Source organism: Neospora caninum, chromosome XII (assembly GCF_000208865.1).
Source record: "Neospora caninum Liverpool complete genome, chromosome XII".
In the NCBI taxonomy this organism is placed as follows: domain Eukaryota; phylum Apicomplexa; class Conoidasida; order Eucoccidiorida; family Sarcocystidae; genus Neospora; species Neospora caninum.
In genome coordinates this window covers 1,950,555-1,976,306 of record NC_018398.1, presented here as the reverse complement: position 1 = coordinate 1,976,306, position 25,752 = coordinate 1,950,555, and the positions used below count along the sequence as shown (strand labels likewise).

Here is a 25,752-nt window from a genome sequence, read left to right as displayed (position 1 = left end):
CCCTCGACAACTTGAAGGCGTTGGCCTCTTGTGCTCAGAGCCTCAGAGGGGCGCGTCGCTGGGTAGATGGAGAACTACACGCGTGACAAGTGACTCGAGACATCGAGCGGTGAATAGCTGCTTGCATGTAGATTGGTGGACGTCTGCGGACGGAAACGGGGCGAAGCACAGTTGGAAGGAAACTGCACAGGTGGACGAAAGCGGCTGAGATAGATCCGTCGGTGGATAGCCAGAAACAACAGATGCATTACGGAGAGGGAGACATGGCCTGTTGCCAAGAAGCGATTTAGACGGAACGACGCATGAAACGCCTGCCAGGGAATATGGGAAACGTGTGCGGAAGGTGCGTTCCTGTGGTCGTCGCTTGTGTCTCTTGCCGCGAAGGACCCGAGAACACGTCGCCTGCCACGAAAAAAAGTTGCGTCCTGTGCGTTCCGCGTTTTCCAGGTTTGGGTAAATGGATGGCCCCACGTCTTTCTTTGTTCCGTTCCCGGCATCGCGATACCTCCAGGCTCCCTCCTGTTCACTGATCGCTTCTCCTCCCTCTCCCCCCAGCTCCAACATCGCTACCTTCGGGCGGCCCGCTTTGCACTTCGCTCGAGGGCCTCGGACTTGTTGAACCGGACGGGTTCGCTCCCGCGCGTGCCGCTTGTTCCGCCTTTTCCAAGGAACCTTCGCTCTGCGGCTCCTGCGTCTGGAGCTCAAAGCACTTTCCCAGAAAACAGCACACATCCCTCCTGCCACAGCTTTCGCAACCCGTCCCACACTGAGGCGCAGAGAAGCTGCTCGCCTTCGCCGCTGACCTGTGCCCAGCAGCAGGCAACTCACGCGCCACACTCCGCCCATGGCGCACAGAACTCCGGGGAAACGCGTGCGGGCCTAGGCGAGGAAAACCCGCCCTTTTCAGTTTGCCCCACGAGAGCCGCAACCGTCTTTGCCGCCACACCCGAAAGCGCCTGCTCTTTGCGCGATCTGATTCAGGTCCACGAACAACGAGGACCTGGGCGACACGCACGGTGCGAAGTATGCAAGAGACAAATGTGTCCACAGTGTTCCGCCGTTTTCCAGAAAGACAGGGACAGTGAAGAAGTCGATCGGGTTCCGTTGCGGGCTTGTTCCGCTCGAGTTTCGGCCGAAAAAAGAACGCGAGAAAGGGCCCCCCAGTCCGTCAAGACCTCGCCAGGAAGTCGAAGGCGACGAAGGCTGCCCTCCGCCCAGGAGGACGCAGCAGAAAAGGGAGAAGACAGACTGGCAAGTAACACAACGCGGACCTGTGAGCTCCGCACAGGGGAGACAGCTGGGACTGTTGGACACGAGCGTTCTGTATCCATGGATAGATCTGACTTGGTTCCCGCCTGTCCTTTCAAAGAGACACTGCCAAAAATCCCGAGAAAACGCAGGCAAACCCTGCTGAAACCTCAAGGCGCCGGGGGACGCCGTCCAACAAGAACCCGCGGCGACCAAATGCTCGGCGGGGGGGCACCCAGTGCGTCTGTCAAACGCTATGCTTCGTCCTCTTCCTTTTCTTCTTTTCCTTCTTCGTCTGTTCAGCCTCGCTGTCCACTCGGCGACGGAGGCGCGCCTCCGGCTTCCCACGCATGCTGTGCCCTGTTGACCTGCGATTTCTGTTCAAGAAGCTTCCACCTAGAGTGCCTCGACCTCCCGGGAACTTTCGCTCCGAATCCGGCGAGAGAGTGGCTCTGCTTCGTCTGCGTCGAGCGGGCTGAAGCGCTCGCGAAGACCCGCGGCGCTCTCCCCTCGACTCCGTTTAGTGACGAAGAAGACAGCGACAACGAGGACGAGGGGCTGGCAGCGAGGCACAGCGCGGGCGGGGACGCGATCGACTCCGAAGAAAGCAGAGAGGCAGCGGATGAAGAGGGAGAGGAAGCCCAGACGCAGGGCGCCTTGAGAGGCAGGAGAGGAGGCAGCAGAAAACCACCTAAGACGTCGAAGGAAGGTCCGGACGCAGAGTGGACAGTCGAGGTCATGAGTCTCGTTCTAAAGTCACCTGAGGAAATGGCAACCCGGGTAAGGCGTAGAATATCCATTTGGCGAGTAAACTAACGCACGTTTCGAAGAGTAAACAGGTTTCTACAAGCTATGCCGATGTACATGTGTTCCCTAAGGTAGATACGCAATGAGAGTGAAGGCATACCCTGTCAACCACGGACAGTTCGATGTGCACCTCCATGCGCCATATATATATATATATATATATATATATATATATATTTAAATTCGTGTGTACGCGTATTTGTATACGTAGGACACGTGCATCTATCCTTATCAATACACCTTCGCGACTGCGCACTGGCTCTCTGCAGCTGTGCTCGTATGCGTCCTTGCTCGAGACGGACATTCCTCGACGGCCAGTTTGTCCTGAGGGTCTCACGACGGACCTGGTGCTGAATCCGTGTCTTCTCGGTCTCCACTCCTTCCCTTCCTTTTCGTCTTTGCCGCCGTGTACACACACACGCGAAAGCATCGTTCGAATGCTGCCGACTCCGAAGCGCCGTGACAGTTCCGTCGGAGCGCGTCCCTCGACGTGGCGTGTGCAGCCTCGGTTTCGCGAAGAACGCGGAGCTTCGTTTTCCGTGGCTTCAAATGAAAGTTGTCCGCCCCTCCCAGCTGCATCAGAGGCACCGAGAAAAAGCGTGACGCTTGCCTTTTGCAACCCCACAAAGTCGGAAAGACACGAGAGGCCTTTTCTCGGTCTCTCCTCTGCGAGCGCATGCAGCGAACAGCAGTCAGCCAGGCTCACCGGCACTGGCCTCGAATCCTCAGCGGGGACGCGGTTCAACTTGCTTCCTCTCGCCTCGTACGGAAACTCTGGTTTTCACGGAGGACCGGACAGTGACGCAGCCTGTATGCGTGAAGCGCCACCGGCGGATCGCGGGGACACGTTTGGAAAAAAGGGAGGGGGAGAAGAAGCAGAAGTCGAGGCGAAAGGTGAAAATGGACACCAGAGAGAGCGCTGCGAGGGGAATGGACAGTGGAACGAAGAAGGAAAAGAAGGCCTCGATGAGAAAAGAGTCGAAGGCGAAAGCGGCGAGGAAGACACTAACCGAGGGGGAGAAGAAATAACGGAAAAGCACGAACGCGGGGTTCAGACAGGAGACAGCCGAACGGGACATAGCACAGCGGAAGAGGAGAGACGAACTGAGGCAGAGGAAAGGGGCGAGGCGTGCGGAGAAGAAAGGAAAGAAGAGGAGGCAAGTGGCGAAGAGCTCAACGCGACGGTAAAGACCAAAGTCGAGGAAGAAGCGGAAAGAAAAGCAAAGCGGGAGGAGCCAGTTCGGGACAGAGAAGACGCAGCAGAGGTCCAGATCACGGCGGAAGGCCAAGCTGCACTAGCCGGACGTGGAAAGGAAGACGAACGGCACGCAGAGGAGAAAGGAGAAAGAGTAGACAAAGAAAGGAAGCGAGACAAAAGCGAACAAGAAGGGGGAAACCACCAAGGAAAAGAAGGGGAGATGCAGGAAGCAAAAGGCGAGGAAACTGGTAAACATGAAGGAAGACAAAGAGACAGAGAGGTGAGACAGAGACAGGAGCAGTCGAGGGGCCACAACGAGAAGGAACGCGGCGGTAGTGCGAAGGGGAATGCGAAGCCCCATGCCCCGTGTTTTTCTGCCTTCTCGAACAGTCCGATGACCCTCGTCGCTGCAAGCCTGATCCCACGGCAAGGCGGCATCCGACGCTCGGGGGAAGGTGGAGGAAACCGTTTGGAGAGGCGTATGCAGACAGAGAAGGACGGGGAAACGAACGAGGAGGGCGAAACGCACAGCGAGAGTGCTGGAGCCTGCTTGGCTGCGGGAAGTGAAGCGCGAGAACCACCCGAAGAGAAGCAAAGACTGACTGGAGCTGACGCCGGGGAGGAGAAAACGGAGATGGAGGCAAGAGAAGAAGGACGTTCAGGTATCTCTCCCGCTTTGGCTGGGGGCGACGTGGCGAGAGGACATGCAGTGAAGACGGAGAAGAGACAGTGTGGTGAAGGCGAACTAGACCTGCGTTTCGTTCCGTCCCACGTCACGCAGATGGAGAAAGGCCTTTCACTGAAAGACAAGGGAGTGGGGAACCAGAAGAAAAACGGGGAAACGGAGGCAGGCGCAGCTATGGTCGTACGGAGGGCCTGCGAAGACGGCATTGAGCAGATTTTCATTGCAGAAGAAAACACTTTCGTGAGTGTCTCGCGGTCAACGAAACAGTCGGCCTCGCTACCCTGCAAAGAAGATGCGGTCAACAGTGCACTTGGCGAAAGTGAGGAAAAGCGAGAAATGGTAATACGCCCAGGTGAAGACATGCCGTCTTTTTGTGCCAGCAACGGGCTCTCGGATTCGATACCTAAAGCAGCTGTAGAATGCGTTCGAGGAGCCGTCGAGCAGAAAGCGAGCTTTGGAAATCCTGTTGGGTTCGATCCTCCAGTCGTCTCGGAAGGAAGCCGCCGTCGCCTCGTAGTTGAAGCCGCGAGGGCCGCGGGCTCCCACAGCGAAAGAGAGGAGCCGGCACGCGAGGAAGGCGTTCCAGAAAAAGGACTGTTTTCGCTTTCCAGATGTGACGCAGAGCGTTTTCATATTCCACCTAGGATAGCTTCGAGTGCGAGATCAGTAGGCGACCTCGGGGAGGTCGGAGAGGTAATACTCAGTCATGAGCAGGGCGCAGACCCGCCTTTGGTCTGGGAAGGAAGCACCCACGCTCAGCAGGTGCCTGTCGAATCGTCAGTAGACGTTTCCAATGACAAACACGAAGCGGCGAAGCCGCTCTCTAACGAGAGGGGGCTACCGTTCCACCCTGGAGAAATCCCCCCTGTTCCGGTGAGGGCCACACCGGTGGTAGACAGCGTGGAAGAAGCCCAGGTGAGTCGGTGTCCGGGTGAAGTTTCGTGTTGTCTGCCAATCTTTGAAGAGAAACTGTCGCACTCCGCATCTTGGAAAGCTGAGAACTCGACTGCGCGTGGACACTTCCCGGCGCTGAGGAACCTCTCGATCCAGTCCGACTTGTTAGAGGAGCCCTGGAGTTTCGTGGACGCGAAGCATGCGGATGAGAGCGAAGGTTCAGAGGTCGAGAAGAGTGTGCGAGGAACAGGGCGGGTCAGGGCTCTCGGGAAGTCGGGCAAAGCCGTCGATCCGAGAGAAGAGAAGGAAGCAGATCGCGTTTCTGAGGCAGCGACAAAGGCCGAAAAGACCCGACTTGTCGGTGGCGCAAATGTGGAGAGTGAAGATCGAAGAAACGGGCAAGCCGACACGCAGCTGGCGCTGGCGGGGCCGGCTCCTTTCCATGAACGTGCTTCTTCTGCCGCCTGTGCGCCCTCTTCCTTCTCCTCGTCTTCGTTTCTGGCGCACGCACTCGCGACGCACCTGGTCTCTCTACACCCTTGCGCCGCGTGCTTCGTGGGCCTTTTCCCCCTCGGCCGGTCGCTTCTGGAAATGGCCATCCACTGCCGCATTCAGCGGCAGCATTTGTGTCAGCCGAACGTCGCTCCCCACGTCCTCGTCTCTCAAATGTCTTCCCTGCCTGTCTCGAAGAGCGCGAGGGAAATGGACGTCTCGTCTCCCGAGAAGGCAACCCCTGGAGGCCCTTTGCTCTCGGAAGCAGAGCCAGGAAGAGACTTTAACACCCGCAAGCTCGCGCCAAGCTTCGCTGTCTCTACGATCCCGCCTTGCGCGCCTTCGTCCTTGCGTCCCCAGACTTTCTCGCCCCCTCCGTCTCCCGACGCTGCACCGCCTCGCCAGTTCTCCAAACTGTCCTCCACAGAAGAAGGTCGACAGACAGCCAGCGAGAGGGCGCCGCATGCAGCAGCTGAATTGGGGTCGGCACTGTGGCTCGTCGACGGCGAGAGAGAGCGGCTGGTGGGCCGCCACAGATCGTTCGCCGCGTGCGCGCTCCTGCTGGATACCTCGCCGCGCCCAACAAGCGTCTACGGCGTCGAGCCCACAGACGAAAAGGGAGTTCAAAGCGCCCAGCGGCGAGCTTCCTCGCACGCCGACGGCGCGAGAGTGCAGACAGCAGAGAGGCCCGCCAGAGACAGACGCAGCCGTTTTCGCCGAGACGCTGCGCGGTACTTTAGGCTTCCAGAGAGCAACGCCCCGCCTGGCGCTCGCGGGGACCCAGTCGCTTCGGCTCCGACTCCCCAAGGGAGTGCGCAAGGACAGGAAGCCCGAAACGCGCGCGCCCAGCCTGAACGCGCTCGGCTCTGCCTAAAGGCGCCGGGGGCCGGTAGCGGGTCTGGCCGCTTCCGGTGCCTCTCCGAGGGTGTAGAGGCAACTGCAGGGGGCGAAGACGGCTCATCCCGCCACTCGCTTTCCAATGCCGCCTGTCCGCAGAAGGACAGGAATACGTATGGGACGCTAGGAATCGGAGGGCCGTCCGGGCCGACGCCCGAGGCTCGCGCGTCGAGTGCGCGCGGGGGTGGCTTCCCCGGGGCTTCCGCGGCGGATGCGGAAACGCGACGGCGTGCGGCAGAGACAGTGGAGGGCAGACGCGAGCAACTGTTTCGGTTCCTCGGAGTTGATGAAGAAAGGAGTATTTTCCCCCCCGGCGACGAGGAAAGTGAAGACCTAGAGGGCGACGCATCAGCGGAGGACGCACGCAGTCGCCGCGAGCTTGAACGCGTGAGAGACACCATACGAATCCTTTTCCGCGTCTTGCAGGCCAGCGAGCGAGATAACGGCGAACTTTCCAGAAGGCTCACAGAGCGAAGGGTAAAAGACGTTGGAGCCGGCAACCAGAAGGCGCGACGTGAGACGTGCGGACCCACGGCGAGACAGGCGGTGCCCTTTGCCCGCGCGAGCGAGCCTGAGAGGCAAAGGAAGAGAAGGAGGAAATCGCGAAAACAGATGGATGCTGGTGGCAAGGCCACCTCTCATTTTTCTTCAGGTGATGGCGACAGTGAACGCGTCACGCAGCCCCGCCGCCGAGTTTCCGAACCATGCTGGGACTCCCAGACTCCCTTCGGGGAAATTTCCGTTCCTCGCGATTCCACCGCTTCCACCGGCCGCGTTGTCGCCTTTCCCTCGCGAGGCCAGGCGCTGGATTCGGTCTCCTCCGGTCCACAGAGCGTCTCAGAACGGAGCGACGAAGACGTCGAGGGGAGCGCGAGATGTCAGAGGCACTCAAATGACGATTCGGACGCGTCTTCCGGACGGACGTCGGATTCGTCTCCCTCTTCGTTGTCCTCTTCGTTGTCCTCTGTGTCAGGCAGTTCACAGGAAGAGAGAGAGGGCGTGGGTGAGGCGATGCCGCTGCACGATCGGAACGGGGCTCTGGACTCCCGAACGGAAGGAAAACGCTTCAGAAACCCCTCGCCTCGCGCTGCACACACAGTGCGGGAGTCAGCGCCCACGCCAGCGTCCCGAGCCCCGAGTGTCGGAGACCGCGCCATCTCTGCACCGTTTCCACGTTGGTCTGACGTGAAGCCTGCGGGACGAACGTGGCGAGCAGTCCGCGGCCAAGCGTCGCGGTGTCGGGGAAGGGGCCTCGCGAGAAGGCGAGGGCGAGCGCGAGCGCGCGTCGCCAGCTCGGGTCCTCCACGTTTCGCCGCTGCCGGCGATCCTCTGTCGACTCTAGACACTGGCACAGTCACCAGGCAGACAGAACGGAAGAGACGGCGGGCTTCAGAGCCCAAACCGGAGAGAGATTTCCTGCAAGTCTGTTTGGCGTCGCCTGCCAGTGGGCTTGTGTTCTCGGAGGAAGAAGACGGAGAGACACGCGAGGTGGGTGCGCAGCGATCAGGGGCGGAGGCCGGAGCGTCGGAAGAACTCGAGCGAAACGGTGAGGCCGCAGAAGCGATCGGGGCAGAAATCGAGGGGAAGGCAGGACTCGCCAGCGAACGCGCAGAGCGACGAGAATCAAACTTCGCACCAAACACGATACAGGAAGCCGCCGGAGACTCCGTGGAGGCAGCGAAGCCTGGGAGCCGCCGGAGGTCGGAGAAGGCCGGCGAAGCGGACTTTGGGAGGGAAAAAGGAATTCTCGAAGAAAGAGAGAGTCCAAGCGACCCTGCAGCAGACGAGGAAGTGCGATCCAGCGGCAAAGCTCTGTGGATTCGCCAGAGATGCCCCGCGCCAGACCCGAGCGATCGCCCGAGAGACACCGGTACCCGGCCGGAGACAGGATACGGAAGGACAGAGTGTGAGAAAACGCGAACAGGGAAGCGGCCGGAGGAGCCGCGGACGGAGCGAAAAAGCCCAGGGAGAGAACACAGTCGGCGAAGTCTAAGAGAAGAGAGTTTTCGAGAGAGAGAAGAAGAAATACAGAAGGCCAGAGACCACCAACACCTCCTGCGGCTCCTCACCGCCGAGGCAAAAACGCTCCGGCCCTGGAAGGAAGGAATCACCTGGTCGAAGACACACGGAAGATGGTGAGGGCCTTAGGCATAGCCAAAGGACAGGCCTCCAATGCGTGCATCATATATATATATATATACATATGGGGGAAAAACATAGACTGCTGCGTGTCCATATATGCCTTTTGGAAACGAATGTTTATCCATGCTGGCGTTTAAGACCGTCTTTCCTCTCTCTCGTATATGCAGGATCGGGGGAGCGCTGTCTGCTGGTCGTAGGCGTCACTCTTCGGCCCGCACTCCGTATCCTCACTCCATATACGTATATTTATACATTCATATATCTGTGTAGAAATACGTATATCTGGTATCTGCGTACCTGCTGGTGAGCGCATACATATACCCGCGTGTCTCTAGTTTCGCTCCGTTTTTGGTTTCCAGGGTCGTGACAGCACCTTCTTCCCGCAGCAGAATTCCCGCTCGGGCCTTCACTCCGCACACGGTCGACGAGGTAGCTGCGACGCTGGCCGGCGCGTGCGAGTATCTAGACCAGTGTCTAAGAATTTTTAGACGTCCGAATGGGAGTCGCGCAGCGTGGAAAAAAGGAATCGAGCCTGGCGACCCGGCGACAGATGCAAAGGCCCCAACGGGGTCTGAGCCGCCTGCAGGGGACGAGGGAGAGTATCTGCACGAAGCGCGGGTGGAGACAGCGAGGAGGGAGACAGAGGGAGAGACGGAAACGAAGGCAGTCGGCGCAGCTGCAGCAGGTGGCTGCCTACGTAACAGGAGAGACGACGCGTCCCGTTCCACACAGATGAGTGCAGGTAAGACAATGCGGGAAGAGGTCTTGACACAGAGGGCATTTGAGTCACCCCCGAGGCATAAAATGGGCACAGTAGAACGTCACTGTTCCTCGCGAGAAGGGACGAACGCCGTACAAAAATGTGCCACTCAACATGTCTAGTGCGTTGTCTTTTTCCTGTCATATACGCTTCGCAACACTTGGATGATTTCCCTTCACTGTCGTCGAAAGGTGTCTTCGTGTTTCGACTTTAATCGCCCTTTCCAGAGGTGCAGAAATCACCCGTTCACGCCTTCTTCCTCGTGTGGCTTTTTCCTTTAGACTGCGCGAGCGGCAACGGCGAAGCGAACGAGGCGCCAGTGTATGCATCGGAAACAACAGCAGGAGACCCTGCAGTCGCTGAGAAGACTGCGCTAGAGTCCAACGTGGCTGGGGCCCGTCCGGGCGGCAGGCGAGGAGGGAAGGCAAGAGTCGAGGAGGAGGCTGCAGAAGAAAGAGAGCAGAAAGGGAGCGCACTGACGGTGGACGCGATCCTGAAGCAAGACAGGAAGATGGTTAAAGAGTGGCACGACGGGCGAATCTTCACAAGCTCCGAGTTGGACAAAATCGCAGACAAAATGCGCCCTCTGAGCTACCCCATGACCTACTGGTTGAAAGGGCAACGTGCATTCACAGTGAAAATCTTCAAGTTCGAAAAAATGGCGATCGATCCTTCCTCTTCCTCTGCTTCTCGTGAGGGTTTCCCTTCGAGTGGTGCGAGTGCCGGAAGAGAGCCACGGAGAGACGAGGAACAGCGTGATCAGACGCAGGCGGCGAAAGAGGACGCGGCAGGAAGCAAAGCGCAGAGAAGCCACGAAAAGAAAATGGGCGCGAGAGACGGAAAAGACGCACACGAAGGAAAAGAAGAGGCCGCACGAGAGACGAACGGCGAGGACCGCGCGTCGCGTGTCAGTGACCCCACCGCCCCGAAACCATCTCCGTCTCCTATGTTTATTTTGCGGAACAAAAAGTACACAGGATGCCGACGCTTTGCTCTGAAAGAAAATACGTTGAAGTGCTTTTACGAATCCTACGAGGAGGCCTGCCGCTACGCAGCCTCGTTGGGGTACCCGCCGACTGCCTCAGTGACTCGCGCCGGACCGGGGGCGACTCACCTGGCGTCGAACTCGGCAGACCAGCCGTCTTCGCGCGAAGCAGATGAAAACACAGAGGGCGCGTCAAACGCGTTTCTAGAGAAGGAAACTGCGCATAGAACTGCAACCACCACAGACGGAACTCAGAACCCCAGCAGAGCTCTCCTCGCTGCGACACCCGTAAAGGACGCCGAGGCAGGAGACTTTCACGCCAGGGGGAAGAAGCGCAGCAAGGAAGCACTGAAGGAGGAGCAGGAAACCCCCGGAGGAAAACTCACTGCCGCGATCACAAATGGAGGAAGGGGAAAGAGAGGAAGAAGAGACGGAAGGGAAGACGAAGAAAAAGGGACGGAGCAGAAACATGAACAGTCCGACGGCGGCTCCGCACAAAACCTGAAAGCTAAGGATGGGTTCGAGAGCGGAGCCCGTCCAGGGGACAGTTGCAGCGAAGGGGTTCTCACTGAAAAAAGAAAACCGAAAGTAGCATGGAAAGCGGTGAAAGACGACGAGGAGGAAGATGCGTTACTCAGTGAGCTTCTTGCTAGACGGAAGGCGGTACGGCGAAAGCGCGACGGAAGCCTGAAAAAACAAGTCACACACCGGACCTCAGACGCGTACGAAGAGTTGGAAAAACAAACCAGTAGGAGTGAAGTGAGGGTGAAGAAGCACAGAGGAAAGCGACTGCAGACGTCTCACACCGCGGCGTCAAGTCTGCTGAACGAGGAAGAACCCGACACAGGGAAAAGACGTGGACCCGGCCTTGACGTTGGTGCACCGGGTGGCATTCGCGCAGCCGGCACGGACGACAACACGCCGACTTTGAAAAGGCAGGCAGAAGCAGAGAGGAGAGACGAAGCACTGCAGTCACCGGGCGTCAGCTACAGAGCTGGAGCAAACGATAGTGCGATGAGAGAGAGTGGGATAGAGCCTAGAGCAGCAGAGGAGAAGGAAGAGAGAGAAGGTTTCAGAAACCAGGTCACGGCGCCAGAGATTGCAGATTTTGAAAACCTAGACGGTGCCGGTGTGGCAGGAGAGACGAGACAAACAGGAACGGAAAAGGCCTCTCGGGACTCCGATGGGAAGAGAGGGGGCGACGAACACCACACGAGTGAGGACGACAGGAAGGAAGAAGCTATAGGCAGAAAGACCGGGTCAAGCCGAGGTCGACGATGCCACTCTGAGGACGATGAGCCGGATGTTTCGCTTCAGAAACAGTCTTCCAAAGTGAAGCTGGTGGCACAGCGAAACGTCACAGAGCGCATTGTTGTTGACGGGGAAGAGAGCGTCAAGGGCACCAAGGGTTCGGAACGGCCGACTCCCCTCTTCACGTGCGGGTCGGAAGACGCAAAGGAAGAGATGCAGCAAACACCAGAGACTGGTGTCGCTGATTATGGCGGACCAGGCGCTGAGACGCGGAGAAGCAGCGACGAAGACGAGAGGCCGAACGGCACAACAGGAAGAAGAAAGGAACCAGGGGGACTGAACAGGGCACTTTGGAGCCACAAGGGAGTCGAGGTGAGTATCACCGAGCGTAGGGGAGGGACCAACGTAGAGAAAGGGAATTGCCCAGAGGAACGGAAGGCAGATTTGGGCGAGATCGAGGTACTTGGCCCTTCAGATGACAGCGCGGCCGGCAGGTGTGCAGCCAGCGAGGGGGACCAGAACTGCGAAACGCGAGGAAGCATTCACGGACACGATACACGTCCCCCAAGAGGAAACGGTTCGCACGTTTTCGTGGCAGACGGAGGTAACGATGCGAACAGGGACGCCAGCACTGACCAGCGGCCTCTCCCAGCAACTTTCCAGCATTCCCCCTCTCCGTCTGCCCCCTCCCTAGCGTTGGTGCTCTCTCCCTCAAGCCATCCTGCTTCTCCATGCCCCAGCAGTAGCATGGCCCTTCCCTTCCAAGGGGACAGAGCAAGTCCCGCAGCGAAGGAGGCACATCTCCAGGAGCCTGAGCAGAGAGCGTCTCCGTCGTCCGAAGTCCGAGACACCACTCTGGGTTCGTGTGCTCGGGAAATGGAACAAGAACGAGACAGGACAACGTGGGGCGCCTCAGAGATTGGGATTGTGATTCGAACGGCGCAGCCGTCGTCTGAACGTTCTGAAGACGGTGGCCAGCCTACTAACCCTTACTCTATGAGGGATGAGAGAGACGGATCAGAACGGGGTGTGGCGAACGTTTCGCAAAGAGAAGAAGCCCGCGCATCTGGCGACGCAGCTGGAAGTCTACCTTTTGGTGGCGAGCCAGAAAGCCTTGCAAAAACAAAACAAGACCGTAGCCAAGGAGAGCCCGGCGCTATGGCAATGAGTGCGGACAACATCGAAGATGAGAGAGTCGAAGATAGTAAGGAGATGAAAAAGATCCATGCTTCAAATGATGCAACGCGTTCATCACCTGTAGGAGACCCGGAGGTGACCGCGACAGGAGAACGAGAAAGACAGAGTAGCGACCGGGGAACACAGACCGGAAACGTCGCCCCTGCAGAGACGAGGGACGAGGAAACATTTTGCCCACCCAGTGCGAGTGCCAGGCATCAATCGGCGATCGCCTACTGCTGCGTGAGTTCTATGGCCACGACGCCTTTGCCCAGACACACAGACATTAGTTGCTCCAGGTTTCTTCAGAGAGAGGGAAGGTCGAAAAACGGGCGGCCAACAAGCGTGACGATCGATCCATGGCTGAAGGGTCAAAGAAATCGAAAGCCTCTTTTGCCAACATTACGTCGCCTCGCCACAAGTGCCACTGGTCGCCAAGGTCAGAGAGCATACACGCAACCTGACAGTTCCGCCTTCACTCTCTCCTCGACTGGAGTCAGATCCGTCTGCGGGGAGTCGTCAGGGGATGTTGAACCCGAAAGGGAACCAGAGCGCAAAGAGGACCCGACCGGGATAGAAAACGCCCTAAACACGCGCGAATCTTTAGAATGCAAAGCCGACGACACTGCCACGCCTTGCGGTTTCCTCGATAAGGGAAATTCACGGCAAACAGCCGGTACACCTCTTCATGGATATACACAACCAAACAGACGATGCAGCGGCTCTGGACACGTGTCTCCCTATGATCGCTTCGGGGTGAGCAGCCCAAGCGTGGGCTGGCAGGTGACACGATCCAAGAGACGCTGGAAATACAGAAGCGAGAGCACAGCCAGTTACGATGACGCCAGACAACGGACACGGAAGCCTTGCCTTTGTGGCAAGACTCCCCTTGCAGAGGGGTGGAGCCACAGGGGCTCAAGTGGGGTCTCACACCAACGACGTCGGTTCACCATAGCATTCTGCTCTCATAAGGGAGGCGGACGTTACTCAGACGAACAAGCGATATCGCGTAGAGAACAATTTGGGACAGAGCGCGCGGAGGGTAGCAGATCACCAAAATCACAAAATTGTCCGGAGGGTTACGACACTCGCAACGTGATCTGTGGGGAACCGGTAGACCCAGTCCAGAGTTATACGCGCCAAGAACAAGCGCTTTCAATTCCAGATCAGGGAAAGCAATCAAAGATCATACTCGTTCTTGGAGGGATCCCAGCGCCTGGGCGTGATGTCATAGGCGGAGGACGCGAATCCAGTGGAACGGCCGAACGACTCCGCCAGATCGACCGAAGGGTGTCGGAAGAAAGAAGGACTCGCGATGAGACAGGCGAAGGTGCAGACGGAGTAGATGCAGACGCAGGTAGGGACTTTGCTTGTGGGAGGCGCACGAGTCCCAAGAATGCATCTGCGAGATCCAACCATAAATCAGCAAAATCTCCCTTCACACGGACGAAAACAGACCAGTATCAATGGCGCAGAGATTTCCGAACTCTGGAGAAGAAAACCGACGCAGCTGAAGGGCCCGCAGGCAGCAACATGCGGCGCAACTCGGTTGGCTCCGACACGACTCCACATCCGTCCAGGACAGGCGGAAGGCGAGGCACAGACAGAAGAGAGGCCAGCTGTTTGCCGCGATTTGACAGAGATATCCGAGTTCACAAGGGGCACTGCTGCGCTTCTACACCCACTTCTAACAGAGCGAGGAAGCCCGAAGGGGAGTGCAACAGAACGAGCGAGCTGGAAAGACGGCTCTGTGGAAAGACCAGAGCGCGACGATTGCCAACTCTGGGATCGCATAATCAAATTGGCATGTTTCTCGAGGATCGGACAGTGAGCACAGGAGGCGATTCTGTATGCACACGCAGCAGCCGCTACGATGGCAGCTGGAAAGACGATGGAACGTGCCAGGCAAAATGCAAGGCGACACTGTCAGAGTCGGCGAGACATGAAACGGCCAGCGAACAGACCGAGATGCCTCTGTCTCGACTCGACGCAGGTCGGGACAGCCATGTGCTTCGCTTGGAATCGGACCAAAGAGTTACTAATCGAGCGAATAACGAGATACAGAGACACGCGCGCGGACATGGACCCGCACAGGGGGTCAAGTCGTTGCCGACTGGCCTCTTTGACGCGTTTCAGATTGAAGAAACGGCATTCACTCAAACATGTCGCTCCCGAGAAGAAGGCGAGAGGCAGAAGAAAATCAAAGTATCTTTTCGAACGACACGCCAACACACGGGTCTCGGCGATGATAGTGAACACGTCAAATCGACGGGGGGCGGCACGCTTGATCCGAGTCTCTAGGCTGTAGTAAAAACCCGATCTCTAGCGACAGCGCTTGTCTGCTGCAGAGAATCGTTTAGTGAGTTTCTGATTCCGGTTACGCAGCCGTGTCATTGGTGGTGGGCTTAAGGCCTTTCATGCCGACAAACGACGTAAAACGAGAGACTTAAAACTGCGGTATCTTCCGCTCTTCTGTTTTACGTCGGACCGCACGATGCAGCCGAGATCCGCTGTCTGTTTGACACGCTGGGAGACATACCCACCCCAAAACGCATGATGCTTCAGAATGGATGAACGCTTGATTCACAGAGCATGGCGTGTCCGGGATCCTTAAGCTAGAAGCCACGTTGTTCTTGCTACTCCGACACCGATGTGTGCAACGCGTGTGCAGCCAGCGAGCGAAAAGCAGCCGCCGGCGAGTTGATCCGCTACCACGCGATGGCGAAGACAGACACGCGAGAACAGAACTCCTGCAGGGGAATATCCAATTGAATTCAGACAAGCGTTGTTTGTGAGACGAACGCTGGCTCTTGCCGCAGTTGTGTTGATTAGGCAGTTGTGTAGATTTCTGCATCCTCGGGAAATCGTCCCTGAGGAGAGATTTAGGCGGAATTCTATGACACGGGTAATTCTATGGCGTGTGTCTCTGCTGTTCTGGGTGCGACTCGATGCCAGCTTGTGACCGACGCGAGAGACAGCAACCTGAACGGCAAAATGCACAACCTGCTACTCACGCTGGTGGCCTTTTCGGCCTGCTGGGGAGGCTCCGAAACGAGGTAAGCAGGAACGCCGGAAACACTACGGCTCAGCTTCAGCTTCGCAAGCGTTTTCCACTTTCGGCTGCGTCTCGCCAGTGCTGGGCCTGACTTCGTCACACGCTCACATACATCCTCTCCCCACAACAGCACAATTGTCCGCAACCAAGTCCGCGATCCAGCACTTGCACCTCGGCGGAAGAAAACCGTGTATCTTAACGACGCCTTTTCTCTCGATCCACCACCGTTTTTGAGAAGCAGCTTCATACTTGCATCGAGTATTTGGCCTCCATTGGATAAACTGGAAGTCTCCGTGACCAGCGACAAGTATCGACCGTGGTCTGAAGATTCGCCCATGGAAACACCATTTCGAGCGTGGTTTGCGTAGAGGAATAAAGGAATTCTTCGCTACTGTACGGGATCTGTAATGCATTTGTGGGTACATTTGGCGGCAGCATAATTGCCGTTGGTGGACACCAGCCATTGAAATCCCACCTTCTCTACCGGTTGTGCCAGCACCGGCGGCAGATGCTTCTGTGCTGACGATGGGCGTGACCGTGTTCTTATCGTGGTGGCGCCAGACGATGCCGCGGGCGCCGCGACATCGGCACGTGTCTGCAGTCGAGAGGAGTACTAACAAGTGAAGGAATGTACCGCCTGTGCCTGTCCGAATACCCCACAAACACAGTACAGTTATGTCCGTTTCTGCGTCAAACTGTGCAATCAGGTACGGGTTTCTGGTAGAAAGTCAAACCCTTGTCCACCCAATAAATGTCGAGAACCAGTTCGGTAGAGAGGGCTGGGTGAATCGTGGACACGACCTGACACAAAGAGCTTCCGGTGGCTGGGTGAGTGCAGGTGGCCACTCTATGGATACAGCTCCGGGTGTGACAGTCCAGGCATGGCATGCCCCACGTCCGCCACAGGCGTCCATTTCTCGGCGACTTTCCGACACGGAGTCGGAAAAGGGAGGCGGTCACGACAGTGGCAACCGAAGAGGTGGTGGCAACCGAAGAGGTGGTGGCAATCCTTCGACACGACAGGGGGATCCTGTTGCGCAGGCTACAGGATACAGCACCGTTGCGCAACACAGTGAGGGCACAGTGAGCACGCCCAGGCCGTCAGGGACAGGAGAGCAGCACCTCCGCACCCAGGCACCTACAGGGAGACGCAGCTCATCATTGCAAACTTCTCCCACTACTGGCGGAGCGCCGGCCATGCCGGCCCTAGCGCGATTCTTCGGAACCCGGAGCGGTTCGCCTCATCGCGGCGCTATCTGTGCCTCGTGCAGTTCTCTAGATGCAGCTCTGGATCTGCTTATGGAGACCCGGCGACGGATACGGCTTGCCGATGTTCGGGCATCTGATATGATATCGGAACTAGAGCGGCAGTATGCGACGCATGCCCGATCCGTTGGACAAGGGAACGGACGAAGGGGAGACGAGGCTCCGCTCGTCAGTATTTACCAGAAGCTACACGACGCACGCCGAGCTGCAACGAAGGAGCAAAGTGATCTACGGCAGCAAGAAGCCACTTTGAGAGGCTTTGTAGACGTAGTTAATCGAGACCGTCGGAGAGAGGAAGAAAGGTATCGCCGCCGGCTACGGGCCGCCCTGGAAGTTGCGAGTGCCGAACGGGCTCTGAATCGCACCGAGGCGGAAATGCGTCGGTACCGTCGAGTGGTGGAACAGCATAGGCTTCTTCAACAGTTAGAAGCTTTGACGTTGCGAGAACCTTCCAGCGAACAGCGTCGGCGGATACGCGCTGAAGCAGAGGTGATACGGGGACAACTGCACCAGGAGGCTGAGGCAATAATGCATCCGCGTCGCAGCGGGAGAAAACCCGCCTGACGTGACTGTGCTGATGCATTTCAACCTGGCCAAGCACAGTCATTCGCAGACACAACGCACCGTCGAACCGAAGTCGGGTACGACACCAGCGGCGCCAGACGAGGAAGAGAGACGTCCAGTAGGTTTACCGATTCCATTATCGTGTTTCGTCATTCATACCGAGACACAAACGTGTGTATGACATATCCGCTATGAACACCATTAGGCGCCAGAGTAGGTATGTGGAGTCCCCCCCGGAGGTGACGGCGACAGTAGAACGAGAAAGACAGAGTAACGACAGGGGAACACAGACGGAAGCGTCGCCCCTTTAGAGACGAGGGATGAGGGACGAGGAAAGCTCCTTCCGCCATTCGGTGACTATGTTTACCACGGGGATTACAACAGAATATCAAGTTCTTTGCCTGGAGGTGAAACATTTTGCCCACCCAGTGCGTGTGTCAGGCATCAATCAGCGATCACCTACTGCTGCGTGAGTTCTATGGCCACGACGCCTTTGCCCAGACACACAGACATTAGTTGCTCCAGGTTTCTTCAGAGAGAGGGCAGGTCGAAAAACGGGCGGCCAACAAGCGTGACGATCGATCCATGGCTGAAAGGTCAAAGAAATCGAAAGCCTCTTTTGCCAACATTACGTCGCCTCGCCACAAGTGCCACTGGTCGCCAAGGTCAGAGAGCATACACGCAACCTGACAGTTCCGCCTTCACTCTCTCCTCGACTGGAGTCAGATCCGTCTGCGGGGAGTCGTCAGGGGATGTTGAACCCGAAAGGGAACCAGAGCGCAAAGAGGACCAGACCGGGATAGGAAACGCCCTAAACACGCGCGAATCTTTAGAATGCAAAACCGATGGCACCAAGAGCCAGGCGGAAGCCTCTGGCGAGTCAGGACGAAGGGGAATGATGCTGATAGGGTGCCAACTTTCAGAGGTTTTTGCGAAACCGAGGACACTGCAACGCCTTGCGGTTTCCTCGATAAGGGAAATTCACGGCAAACAGCCGGTACACCTCTTCATGGATATACACAACCAAACAGACGATGCAGCTGCTCTGGACGCGTGTCTCCCTATGATCGCTTCGGGGTGAGCAGCCCAAGCGTGGGCTGGCAGGTGACACGATCCAAGAGACGCTGGAAATACAGAAGCGAGAGCACAGCCAGTTATGTGTGGGGAACCGGTAGACCCAGTCCAGAGTTATACGCGCCAAGAACAAGCGCTTTCAATTCCAGATCAGGGAAAGCAATCAAAGATCATACTCGTTCTTGGAGGGATCCCAGCGCCTGGGCGTGATGTCATAGGCGGAGGACGCGAATCCAGTGGAACGGCCGAACGACTCCGCCAGATCGACCGAAGGGTGTCGGAAGAAAGAAGGACTCGCGATGAGACAGGCGAAGGTGCAGACGGAGTAGATGCAGACGCAGGTAGGGACTTTGCTTGTGGGAGGCGCACGAGTCCCAAGAATGCATCTGCGAGATCCAACCATAAATCAGCAAAATCTCCCTTCACACGGACGAAAACAGACCAGTATCAATGGCGCAGAGATTTCCGAACTCTGGAGAAGAAAACCGACGCAGCTGAAGGGCCCGCAGGCAGCAACATGCGGCGCAACTCGGTTGGCTCCGACACGACTCCACATCCGTCCAGGACAGGCGGAAGGCGAGGCACAGACAGAAGAGAGGCCAGCTGTTTGCCGCGATTTGACAGAGATATCCGAGTTCACAAGGGGCACTGCTGCGCTTCTACACCCACTTCTAACAGAGCGAGGAAGCCCGAAGGGGAGTGCAACAGAACGAGCGAGCTGGAAAGACGGCTCTGTGGAAAGACCAGAGCGCGACGGTTGCCAACTCTGGGATCGCATAATCAAATTGGCATGTTTCTCGAGGATCGGACAGTGAGCACAGGAGGCGATTCTGTATGCACACGCAGCAGCCGCTACGATGGCAGCTGGAAAGACGATGGAACGTGCCAGGCAAAATGCAAGGCGACACTGTCAGAGTCGGCGAGACATGAAACGGCCAGCGAACAGACCGAGATGCCTCTGTCTCGACTCGACGCAGGTCGGGACAGCCATGTGCTTCGCTTGGAATCGGACCAAAGAGTTACTAATCGAGCGAATAACGAGATACAGAGACACGCGCGCGGACATGGACCCGCACAGGGGGTCAAGTCGTTGCCGACTGGCCTCTTTGACGCGTTTCAGATTGAAGAAACGGCATTCACTCAAACATGTCGCTCCCGAGAAGAAGGCGAGAGGCAGAAGAAAATCAATGTATCATTTCGAACGACACGCCAACACACGGGTCTCGGCGAGGATAGTGAACACGTCACAAAGAGTTACGAATCCAGCGAATAACGAGCTACAGAGACGCGCGCGCGGACATGGACCCGCACAGGGGGTCAAGTCGTTGCCGACTGGCCTCTTTGACGCGTTTCAGATTGAAGAAACCGCATTCACTCAAACATGTCGCTCCCGAGAAGAAGGCGAGAGGCAGAAGAAAATCAAAGTATCTTTTCGAACGACACGCCAACACACGGGTCTCGGCGATGATAGTGAACACGTCAAATCGACGGGGGGCGGCACGCTTGATCCGAGTCTCTAGGCTGTAGGAAAAACCCGATCTCTAGCGACAGCGCTTGTCTGCTGCAGAGAATCGTTTAGTGAGTTTCTGATTCCGGTTACGCAGCCGTGTCACTGGTGGTGGGCTTAAGGCCTTTCATGCCGACAAACGATGTAAAACGAGAGGCTTAAAACTGCGGTATCTTCCGCTCTTCTGTTTTACGTCGGGCCGCACGATGCAGCCGAGATCCGCTGTCTGTTTGACACACGGGAAGACATACCCACCCCAAAACGCATGACGCTTCAGAATGGATGAACGCTTGATCCATAGAGCACTGCGCGTCAAGGATCCTTAAGCTAGAAGCCACGTTGTTCTTGCTACTCCGACACCGATGTGTGCAACGCGTGTGCAGCCAGCGAGCGAAAAGCAGCCGCCGGCGAGTTGATCCGCTACCACGCGATGGCAAAGACAGAGACGCGGGAACAGAACTCCTGCAGGGGAATATCCAATTGAATTCAGACAAGCGTTGTTTGTGAGACGAACGCTGGCTCTTGCCGCAGTTGTGTTGATTAGGCAGTTGTGTAGATTTCTGCATCCTCGGGAAATCGTCCCTGAGGAGAGATTTAGGCGGAATTCTATGACACGGGTAATTCTATGGCGTGTGCCTCTGCTGTTCTGGGTGCGACTCGATGCCAGCTTGTGACCGACGCGAGAGACAGCAACCTGAACGGCAAAATGCACAACCTGCTACTCACGCTGGTGGCCTTTTCGGCCTGCTGGGGAGGCTCCGAAACGAGGTAAGCAGGAAAGCCGGAAACACTACGGCTCAGCTTCAGCTTCGCAAGCGTTTTCCACTTTCGGCTGCGTCTCGCCAGTGCTGGGCCTGACTTCGTCACACGCTCACATACATCCTCTCCCCACAACAGCACAATTGTCCGCAACCAAGTCCGCGATCCAGCACTTGCACCTCGGCGGAAGAAAACCGTGTATCTTAACGACGCCTTTTCTCTCGATCCACCACCGTTTTTGAGAAGCAGCTTCATACTTGCATCGAGTATTTGGCCTCCATTGGATAAACTGGAAGTCTCCGTGACCAGCGACAAGTATCGACCGTGGTCTGAAGATTCGCCCATGGAAACACCATTTCGAGCGTGGTTTGCGTAGAGGAATAAAGGAATTCTTCGCTACTGTACGGGATCTGTAATGCATTTGTGGGTACATTTGGCGGCAGCATGATTGCCGTTGGTGGACACCAGCCATTGAAATCCCACCTTCTCTACCGGTTGTGCCAGCACCGGCGGCAGATGCTTCTGTGCTGACGATGGGCGTGACCGTGTTCTTATCGTGGTGGCGCCAGACGATGCCGCGGGCGCCGCGACATCGGCACGTGTCTGCAGTCGAGAGGAGTACTAACAAGTGAAGGAATGTACCGCCTGTGCCTGTCCGAATACCCCACAAACGCAGTACAGTTATGTCTGTTTCTGCGTCAAACTGTGAAATCAGGTACGGGTTTCTGGTAGAAAGTCAAACCCTTGTCCACCCAATAAATGCCGAGGACCAGTTCGGTAGAGAGGGCTGGGTGAATCGTGGACACGACCTGACACAAAGAGCTTCCGGTGACTGGGTGAGTGCGGGTGGCCACTCTATGGATACAGCTCCGGGTGTGACAGTCCAGGCATGGCATGCCCCACGTCCGCCACAGGCGTCCATTTCTCGGCGACTTTCCGACACGGAGTCGGAAAAGGGAGGCGGTCACGACGGTGTCAACCGAAGAGGCGGTGGCAATCCTTCGACACGACAGGGGGATCCTGTTGCGCAGGCTACAGGATACAGCACCGTTGCGCAACACAGTGAGGGCACAGTGAGCACGCCCAGGCCGTCAGGGACAGGAGAGCAGCACCTCCGCACCCAGGCACCTACAGGGAGACTCAGCTCATCATTGCAAACTTCTCCCACTACTGGCGGAGCGCCGGCCATGCCGGCCCTAGCGCGATTCTTCGGAACCCGCAGCGGTTCGCCTCATCGAGGCGCTAGCTGTGCCTCGTGCGATTCAATAGACACAGCTATGGAAGCGCTTCTCGCTACCCGCCGACGCAGATGGACTGCCGAATCTCGGTCAGCTGCTCAGATAGCGGAACTAGAGCGTCAGCATGCGACACATGCCCGATCCGCTGCACAAGGGAATGGACGAAGCGGAGACGAGGGGCCGCAGGTTAGCATTTACCAGCAGCTGCAAGACGCACGCCGAGCCGGGGCCGCGGAGCAAAGTGATCTACGGCAGCAAGAAGCCACTTTGAGTGGCTTTGTAGACGCGCAAATTCGTGACCGTAAAAGAAGAGAAGAGAGGCGTGCCATGCAGCTACAGGCCCAACTGCGAGTTCTGGTCGCAGAGGCAGCTTTGGCTCGCGCCCAGGCCACACTAAATCGGCACCAGCGAATGGCGGATCTCCAAGAGGTTCTCGACAACCTAGCAGCTCTGAGGGTGAGAGAACCTTCCCGTGAACAGCAACAGCGGATGCGCGACCAGGAAGACGAGATCCTAGAGCAATTGCGCCAGGAGGGTGAGGAAGTAATGCATCCGCGTCGCAGCAGGAGAAAACCCGCCTGACGTGAATGTGCTCATGCATTTCAAGCGGGCTAACCACATTCATTCGCAAACCTAATGCATCGAAGAACCGAATTCGGGTACGACACCAGCGGTGCCAGACGAGGAAGAGAGACGTCCAGAAGGTTGACAGATTCCATTATCGTGTTTCGTCATTCATACCGAGACACAAACGTGTGTATGACAGATCCGCTATGAACACCATTAGGCGCCAGGGTAGGTATGCGGAGTCCCCCCCGGAGGTGACGGCGACAGTAGAACGAGAAAGACAGAGTAACGACAGGGGAACACAGACGGAAGCGTCGCCCCTTTAGAGACGAGAGATGAGGGACGAGGAAACATTTTGCCCACCCAGTGCGTGTGTCAGCATCAATCAGCGATCACCTACTGCTGCGTGAGTTCTATGGCCACGACGCCTTTGCCCAGACACACAGACATTAGCTGCTCCAGGTTTCTTCAGAGAGAGGGCGGGTCGAAAAACGGGCGGCCAACAAGCGTGACGATCGATCCATGGCTGAAAGGTCAAAGAAATCGAAAGCCTCTTTTGCCAACATTACGTCGCCTCGCCAAGTGCCACTGGTCGCCAAGGTCAGAGAGCATACACGCAACCTGACAGTTCCGCCTTCACTCTCTCCTCGACTGGAGTCAGATCCGTCTGCGGGGAGTCGTCAGGGGATGTTGAACCCGAAAGGGAACCAGAGCGCAAAGAGGACCCGACCGGGACGGAAAACGCCCTAAACACGCGCGAATCTTTAGAACGCAAAACCGATGACACCAAGAGCCAGGCGGAAGCCTCTGGCGAGTCAGGACGAAGGGGAATGATGCTGATGGGGTGACAACTTTCAGAGGTTTTTGCGAAACCGAGGTCACTGCAACGCCTTGCGGTTTCCTCGATAGGGGAAATTCAAGGCAAACAGCCGGTACACCTCTTCATGGATATACACAACCAAACAGACGATGCAGCGGCTCTGGACGCGTGTCTCCCTATGATTGCTTCGAGGTGAGCAGCCCAAGCGTGGGCTGGCAGGTGACACGATCCAAGAGACGCTGGAAATACAGAAGCGAGAGCACAGCCAGTTATGTGTGGGGAACCGGTAGACCCAGTCCAGAGTTATACGCGCCAAGAACAAGCGCTTTCAATTCCAGATCAGGGAAAGCAATCAAAGATCATACTCGTTCTTGGAGGGATCCCAGCGCCTGGGCGTGATGTCATAGGCGGAGGACGCGAATCCAGTGGAACGGCCGAACGACTCCGCCAGATCGACCGAAGGGTGTCGGAAGAAAGAAGGACTCGCGATGAGACAGGCGAAGGTGCAGACGGAGTAGATGCAGACGCAGGTAGGGACTTTGCTTGTGGGAGGCGCACGAGTCCCAAGAATGCATCTGCGAGATCCAACCATAAATCAGCAAAATCTCCCTTCACACGGACGAAAACAGACCAGTATCAATGGCGCAGAGATTTCCGAACTCTGGAGAAGAAAACCGACGCAGCTGAAGGGCCCGCAGGCAGCAACATGCGGCGCAACTCGGTTGGCTCCGACACGACTCCACATCCGTCCAGGACAGGCGGAAGGCGAGGCACAGACAGAAGAGAGGCCAGCTGTTTGCCGCGATTTGACAGAGATATCCGAGTTCACAAGGGGCACTGCTGCGCTTCTACACCCACTTCTAACAGAGCGAGGAAGCCCGAAGGGGAGTGCAACAGAACGAGCGAGCTGGAAAGACGGCTCTGTGGAAAGACCAGAGCGCGACGGTTGCCAACTCTGGGATCGCATAATCAAATTGGCATGTTTCTCGAGGATCGGACAGTGAGCACAGGAGGCGATTCTGTATGCACACGCAGCAGCCGCTACGATGGCAGCTGGAAAGACGATGGAACGTGCCAGGCAAAATGCAAGGCGACACTGTCAGAGTCGGCGAGACATGAAACGGTCAGCGAACAGACCGAGATGCCTCTGTCTCGACTCGACGCAGGTCGGGACAGCCATGTGCTTCGCTTGGAATCGGACCAAAGAGTTACGAATCCAGCAAATAACGAGATACAGAGACACGCACGCGGACGTCGACCTGCACCCGAGGGCATCTCCTTGCCGAGAGGTCTCTTCGACGCGTTTCAGATTGAATAGACGGCGTGCACTAAAGCATTTCGGGCCCGCGAAGGATGCGAGAGGCAGAAGAAAACCAAAGTACCGTTTCAACGACACGCCAACACAGGGGGCCCGGCGATGATCGTGAATACGCCAAATATGCCAAATCGACTGGGGGCGGCAAATGTGATCCACCTCTAGCTTGTGGCAAACCCCGATCTCTAGCGACAGCGCTTGTCTGCTGCAGAGAATCGTTTAGTGAGTTTCTGATTCCCTTTACGCAGCCGTATCATTGATGGCGCGCTTATAGCCTTTCATGCCGACAAACGATGTGAAACGAGAGGCTTAAAACTGCGGTATCTTCCGCTCTTCTGTGTTCCGGCGGAGCTCACGATGCAGCCGAGATCCGCTGTCTGTTTGACACGCTGGGAGACATACCCACCCCAAAACACATGACGCTTCAGATGGACGAACGCTTGATTCACAGAGCATGGTGCGTCAAGGATCCTTAAGCTAGAAGCCACTTTGTTCTTTCTATTCTCTGACACCGATGTGTGCAACGCGTGGACCCAGCGAGCGGAGACAGCTTCCAGCGAGTTGATGCGCTACCTCGCGATTGCGATGACAGACACGCGAGAACAGAAATCCTGCAGAGGAGTATCCAATTGAATTCAGACAAGCGTTGTTCGTGAGAAGAGCGCTGGCTCTTGCCGCAGTTGTGTTGATTAGGCAGTTGTGTAGATTTCTGCATCCTCGGGAAATCGTCCCTGAGGAGAGATTTAGGCGGAATTCTATGACGCGTGTCCCTGCTGTTCTGTGCGACACCCTGCTGCCCTGGTACCGAAGGCAGAGTATGCAACCACAAGGACAAAATGCACAACCCGTTATTCACGCTGATGACCTTTTCGGCCTGCTGGGGAGGCTCCGAAACGAGGTAAGCAGGAACGCCGGAAACACTACGGCTCAGCTTCAGCTTCGCAAGCGTTTTCCACTTTCGGCTGCGTCTCGCCAGTGCTGGGCCTGACTTCGTCACACGCTCACATACATCCTCTCCCCACAACAGCACAATTGTCCGCAACCAAGTCCGC

General features: G+C 56.9%; 3 protein-coding genes across 3 annotated transcripts; all 3 read left to right on the top strand.

Annotated features, from left to right (window-relative positions):
• Positions 1–1,464: 1,464 nt before the first annotated feature.
• NCLIV_062700 (hypothetical protein) lies at positions 1,465–14,836 on the top strand (the record flags this gene model as incomplete). Its single annotated transcript, XM_003885821.1, has 4 exons — positions 1,465–2,028; positions 2,559–8,356; positions 8,723–9,105; positions 9,405–14,836. The coding sequence occupies 4 exons, from the start codon at positions 1,465–1,467 to the stop codon at positions 14,834–14,836; spliced, it is 12,177 nt and encodes a 4,058-aa protein (XP_003885870.1).
• Positions 14,837–16,265: 1,429 nt separating this feature from the next.
• Positions 16,266–17,420, top strand: NCLIV_062690 (hypothetical protein; the record flags this gene model as incomplete). Its single annotated transcript, XM_003885820.1, has 1 exon — positions 16,266–17,420. One exon carries the CDS (start codon positions 16,266–16,268, stop codon positions 17,418–17,420), a length of 1,155 nt encoding a protein of 384 aa, XP_003885869.1.
• A 4,023-nt stretch (positions 17,421–21,443) lies between these two features.
• On the top strand, positions 21,444–22,580 carry NCLIV_062680 (hypothetical protein; the record flags this gene model as incomplete). Its single annotated transcript, XM_003885819.1, has 1 exon — positions 21,444–22,580. One exon carries the CDS (start codon positions 21,444–21,446, stop codon positions 22,578–22,580), a length of 1,137 nt encoding a protein of 378 aa, XP_003885868.1.
• Positions 22,581–25,752: the final 3,172 nt, after the last annotated feature.